The 6,000-nt window shown below is 32.1% G+C and overlaps 1 protein-coding gene across 1 annotated transcript; it reads left to right on the top strand.

Annotated features, from left to right (window-relative positions):
• Positions 1-3,608: 3,608 nt before the first annotated feature.
• Positions 3,609-4,358, top strand: LOC130591705 (brassinosteroid-responsive RING protein 1-like). Its single transcript, XM_057395437.1, has one exon. It carries the CDS (start codon positions 3,647-3,649, stop codon positions 4,163-4,165), a length of 519 nt encoding a protein of 172 aa, XP_057251420.1. The 5' UTR covers positions 3,609-3,646; the 3' UTR covers positions 4,166-4,358.
• Positions 4,359-6,000: the final 1,642 nt, after the last annotated feature.

Here is a 6,000-nt window from a genome sequence, read left to right as displayed (position 1 = left end):
AATCCACATTTATTCATTCAACTATTCAAGTTATCATTATTCAATAAGACAATTGAAAAACAATTACATATTTTAAATTTTTATCATCTAATGTGTAAAACTCATAATTAAAATTGAAAAACAGAAAAACTGGGTTGTGCGAACTACCTGCTGGGGTCTGGCTGCCGTCGCGGTGGGGTCTGGCCGTGGGCCGTGGCTGCCGTCGCTGGCGACTGGTCAGTGGCAGATCGCAGATGTGAATTTGGGTCGCTGCTAGGGAGTTAGAAGTTAGGGACTTAGGGTTTTGGTTTGGGAGGAAAATGAAAAATGTTGGCTGGGTGTGGGGGAAAACTGAAAAGAAATGAGAAGGGTTTAAAAAAAAAAGGTTGTTTGAGGTTTCGAACCTCAGACCTCACATCCCGCGTCCCATGAGACACAAAACCACTGGGACACATGCTTCTTTCATGTTTCATTTTGCACGCATATAGTATATATCTAATATTTAAAATATTTTTTAATTTTTTTAAAAAAAAACCGGGCAATTTTTTTCCAAAAATCACTGGGTTCACCTGAACCCAGTGAACCCATAGTAAATCCGCCCCTGGATTGAGTTATCTTAAAAGTTGCTAATTCTTTTATTATTGAATTTTCATTGGTTAGAAAAATATTAAAATATTATTTTTATATCTCTTTTTTCACTATTTATTACATATATATCAATATTTTATTTTAATTTGTATAAAAAGATGAGCAACCTTGCGAGTTAGGCTATGTTCAGTTCACCTTATTTTTGCTTATTTCAGATCTAATCAGATCAGGTCAGATTAGATCAGAAAAAATAAGTTCAGATCAGATCAGTTCAAATCATGCTTATATTTAAAAATCATTATATCTTTCATTACATATTAGTAAAAATTATAATAATTGAATATTAATAAAGTATTCATTGAAACGAATCAAGCAAGACCCCACATGACTATATTTTTTCTTATATATTGAGAAAAATCTAAAAGATAAGATCTTGTTATTAGATCAGTTCAGATCAGATCAGATCAGAAAAAATAAGTTCAGATCAGATCAGATAAGTTCAGATCAGAAAATTTCAGGTGAACTAAACAGAGCCTTACTCAAGCATTTTTGGTAATACTCCCCTCTTTAAGTGCAATAGGATGGGGCCCATTTTAAGAATATGAAGTAGATTCACTAGGCTTTGGCTAGGAGCTATACTACCTTTTTATCCTGATGGATCGGAGCCTCCAAAAGACAATCGCTAGGTGCTTATAGTATGACATAGCTAGGGAAATCATAGTCCTATGTTCTATCTCAGACTTTGAAGAATCTTATGTAGGTTACCTACGCTAGCTATGCCTTCAATTTAAATTATTTAGTTCCTAGAATTTTTTTGGAATGTTCCAAGTTTTATTTGCTTTTACTAAACTCCTCTCTAATTTCCCTCTACAATTAGGCCACACACCACTCACGCCTCACCACTCACAAGTATATATATTTTTTTATATAAAAGTAAGATAAAAAGAAATTTAGGAGACCTTAGCATACTCATGAGTGATCACTTACAAGGATTATATTTGAAGTCGAAGAAGAGACTTGACTAATATAGAAATCAGAACTAACTAAGTGGCCAACATTGGCTATACAGTCTATTGCTTTGTTTGCTTCACGATAAATATGAGAAACAGCGTAGGACTTGAATTGATATAGGAGTGCTTTTATGTCTTCAATAATGAGATATATATGCCATGGAGCTTGTCAGATATTTTTGACTGCATTTATCAATAATAAGTTGTCGCCCTTGATGTGAAGATCTTTAATTTGGTTGTGTAGAGCTAGGAGTAATCCTTTGTGAAGAGTTGTTGTTTCAGGCTTTCAGCAACGAAAACTAGTCCAGTGCCTAAATTAAAGGTTGCGGCATGAATGAGTCTTCAGTACTGTTGCGGATAATGACTCTTGCTGCGCCTGAATTCTTTGAAGCAGAACCGTCAAAATCGAGCTTGAAAGTGGATGAAGGTGGTGGATCAGACCAGGCAACCAAGATTGACAAAGGTTGTTAGTTGGGCTGAATGGGAATGAGTTCGGGAGGAAGATCAAGGTGTACCTGCGAGTTGGCAAGAATCAAGCTTTGTGCGAATAGACCATATATTTGTTTGTTATTGAAAATGTGCAAATAGCTTTGATCATGAACTTATTGAATGAAATGCTATTGAAAATGATATCATTCCGCTCTTTCCATATATACCACTCATCAAGTATATGTTTGTTCCTCTACTTTTACTTATACTTAAGCTTTTGTCATAAGGTATTCCTAAACTAAATTAGGATAGAAACGACGTACTTTGCCTTGATAAAATAGCAATTGAGTATTTTATTCTCATTGTACCCCGTTCAAAGTATATCATCGCAATTTATTCTTAATTTTACGCACGAAAAATATTAGTATGTGAAACTATTCTAGATATTCAATTCATGTCAATGGAAAAAATTTACATTGTCAATAGAAAAATTGATAAAGGTATATGTCGAGAAGCATGTGATAACCTAGTGCTATTGACATAATCTCCGATCTTAAAGATCTTAAGATCAACTTCCATTCTTTGTAGAAGGAATCCCCATGCAATTTACCCGTATCCCTCCTTAAAAGGCATTTCAACTTACCTGTCTAAAAAAAATACAAAGTATATATTTTGCTTATAACAATACAATAATAAATTTCAGCAAAGTCAAAATTCGCAAAATGAACAAGTTTTTCAATAAATAGTTAAGATTTGATCTAAGAACTAGCTAATTTGAAAATATCAAAGAATTATAACATTATAGAAATGCAGTAAATAATCATAAATGGTCAAATATATGTATTAAATAACACGAAAAGAAAAAATTACAACAAAATGGAGAGAGCATAGGAGATATCTAGATGATTGAAATGATGATGAACAACTTAATCATCACAGAAAATAAATAATTATAATAAGGTCGCTCATACTCATGCTCATGCTCATGCTCATGCTCGGGTTCAGCTCCCTCCTTAGAACTTAGTAGAGTTTGGAATTAGGATTTTCATCCTTTGATTGTTTATATGTTATTCGATGATATGCGATTAAATGTTTAGCTACTCCTTTTATGCTCCCTTAACAAAAGAAAATCATAACTAATTATTCTAATTATTTGTTTGGTTGTGCTTTTTCAGCTAGAATCGAAAACGGGTTAAATAATACGAATCCATTATTTCTTTTTTGATTTAGATAGTAGGTTAACCATTATCTTTACTTGATGGTAACCTAAACCCTCCAGAATGTTACCCAAATTAGAGGAGTAGCAAAAAAGATTTCATTCTCTTACAAGGACTTCTTTTCGTTGTTGAATCAAACATCAAACACCCAATAAATATAACAATTATTTATGTCATTCCTCCCCTCTACTTAATTACATTTCATTCTCGTTCCTCTATTTAAACCAAACGCCACTAAAGAGAACTAATAATTAAAACTTTTACCAATTAAGGTATCACTACTTCACTACAATACATTTTATAAAAATGGACCCACCATATATACCATTCTAATCCTTTCACACTTCCAATATTTACCCATATCTTCCTTATATAACACTCCTCAATTCCCCCATTTTTTCTTTCCTCCTAAAACAAATAAACATGGGTTTCCCAGTTGGTTACACAGAAGTCTTCATACCAACTCTCTTCATTCACACTCTCACCTTCTTCACCATCCTCCGCAAAATCATCTTCACTTTCTTCCACTACTTCGGCATGTCAGAATTCCTCGAACCAGGTCCCACAACCCTCGACCCAAACCCGACCCGAATACCCATCAACCCAACCTCACCACCACTATCCGCAATCGTGACCCGAGAACTCCTCCCTATTGTTCGGGTCTCCAAAGAACAAGAGGAGAGAGAAAATTGCGCAGTTTGTTTGTATGAATTTTGTAGTGGTGAAGAAATAAGATGGTTAGGTAATTGTAAACACATTTTTCATAAAGATTGTTTGGACCGTTGGATGGACCTTGATCATCGTACTTGTCCTCTTTGTCGTACACCGTTCCTTCTTCATGATTTGCTTGATGAATTTAATCAACGGTTGTTAGCTGCTGATTCTTGCGATCTTCTTCAGTATGTTGATCATTTTAACTACACTGGATTTTCTTCTATCTAATATTTTTGTTTTTTTAATTAGGAAAGATTATTTTTTTTTTTTTTTTACTATTTATAGTTTTATTAGATTTTTCTGGGTGTATATGATTATGAGCGAGGTTTGTACATCACTAATGATAATTTAGGAGGTTTTGAGATTAATAAAATTGAACAAATATAGTTACTATATATATATATACTTTTTTATATGATAATTGTTTTCTTCTCATAGTTAACAACCAATTATTATTTTTAGTTTAATTTCTATGATCTTCGTCTAAAATTGGTTGTGAATATTTTTTTCATATACTTAGATTGCATTTTTTCAATATTACAAATATGTATATGTAGTATAAATTAAAATATCATTATATTATATACTACCTCCGTTTCTTAATAAGTGCAACATTTCCCTTATTTGGAATAGTCACAATAAGTGCAACTAAGCTCAAAATGGTAAAAAAATTTCAATATTATTACAAATATGCCACCAAAAAGTAAGAGGGTACCACAACTTTTTTGTTTTATCACTTGAATTACAATACTTTATTGTGGTCCCAACTTTCTCTTTTTACATTCCTTGGTATTCCCCCACTTTCTCTATGTTGTACTTATTAAAAAACGGAGGAAGTATTTGCTAGTAGAATAATTAATTATTGTTGCAGTGGAATTGTTGTGGTTTTACCATACGCATCAATTAACCACCTCAAATTGCAGCTGTTTCAAGGTATGATTTCATATTTTATAATATCTTCAACTACGTCATCATTTTTTTATCCATATGAGCCACGAATGTAGTACAAAATACAAAGAAGAGGAGGAGAAATTCAAACTTATAATCTATCGTTTATATAGCACCCCAATTTTAACTATTAGGTCAAGACATTCTTGGTAACATAGTATCTTCAACTATGTCATCATAGATATAATAATAAGGTTAAAGTCATATATGTCATATAAATGAGAATCATGAGACATAGTATATTAGTAATAGACTAGTAGCTCTCTTTCTCTTAGGGAGCATCAATCATGGGTTATAGAATGGAGGGTTGTTATGAGATGGGCTAATTACTACTTTTTTTATGGTAATGTTTCTCACTTTTGTAAATTATTTATTACTTACAATGTTTTTCATTTTAATTTTTAATGGTAATGTTTCTCACTTTTGTCAATTATTTATTACTTACAATGTTTTTGTTTTAATTCATTTTCTATTACTTACAACGTTTTTGCTTAGTAATATTTATCTCTCTTCTCTTTTTGATCCTTAACTTTTTACACAAACTCAAACATTGCAACCAAAAAAAGACGGAGGAAATGATAGAGAAGGAGTCCGGCTTAGGCCATGGCTAGTTGGCCACTTGGCAAAAAATAATGAATTAAACGACTTTAACCAAAAGTGAATATGAATATTTTTTAAGTTTAAGCAAAATAATCATTGAAGTAGCTTTAATAATCCACATAGATATTGTGATTCTAAAAATAATCGATGATTTGAAAATGCTAATTAATTTAATTATTCCTATCATCTAAATGACAAAACTTTTTCGTACTGAATAGTTTAAATAAATCATTATTGTACGATTCATATGATAATGTCGTGTGGAAGTGGATAGGACTTAGGAGTTAGGACCATGAGAGCCTTAAGAGGGTCAAAAATCATAACCCAAAAGTAAAAATAAATAAAGAGAAAAAATCTTAATCCGAAAGTTATTGACACAGATAGCTAGATAACAAGCGATATGATCGGATCTTGTCACCTAGAAAAGTATAATTGATGCATTTAATTTTTTTCAAGAGTTAGCAATAGTTGTACTAGTGGATCAGAAAATGTGGTCCTCCATGAGTAATATGATG

This window comes from Beta vulgaris, chromosome 1 (genome assembly GCF_026745355.1).
Source record: "Beta vulgaris subsp. vulgaris cultivar EL10 chromosome 1, EL10.2, whole genome shotgun sequence".
Classification (NCBI taxonomy): domain Eukaryota; kingdom Viridiplantae; phylum Streptophyta; class Magnoliopsida; order Caryophyllales; family Amaranthaceae; genus Beta; species Beta vulgaris.
The sequence above is the reverse complement of the archived record's forward strand: the minus strand, read 5'-3'. Positions and strand labels throughout refer to the sequence as shown.

Bases quoted from the DNA above. Each gene is read 5' to 3' on its own strand.
- LOC130591705 (XM_057395437.1), top strand. From the start codon at position 3,647: ATGGGTTTCCCAGTTGGTTACACAGAAGTCTTCATACCAACTCTCTTC.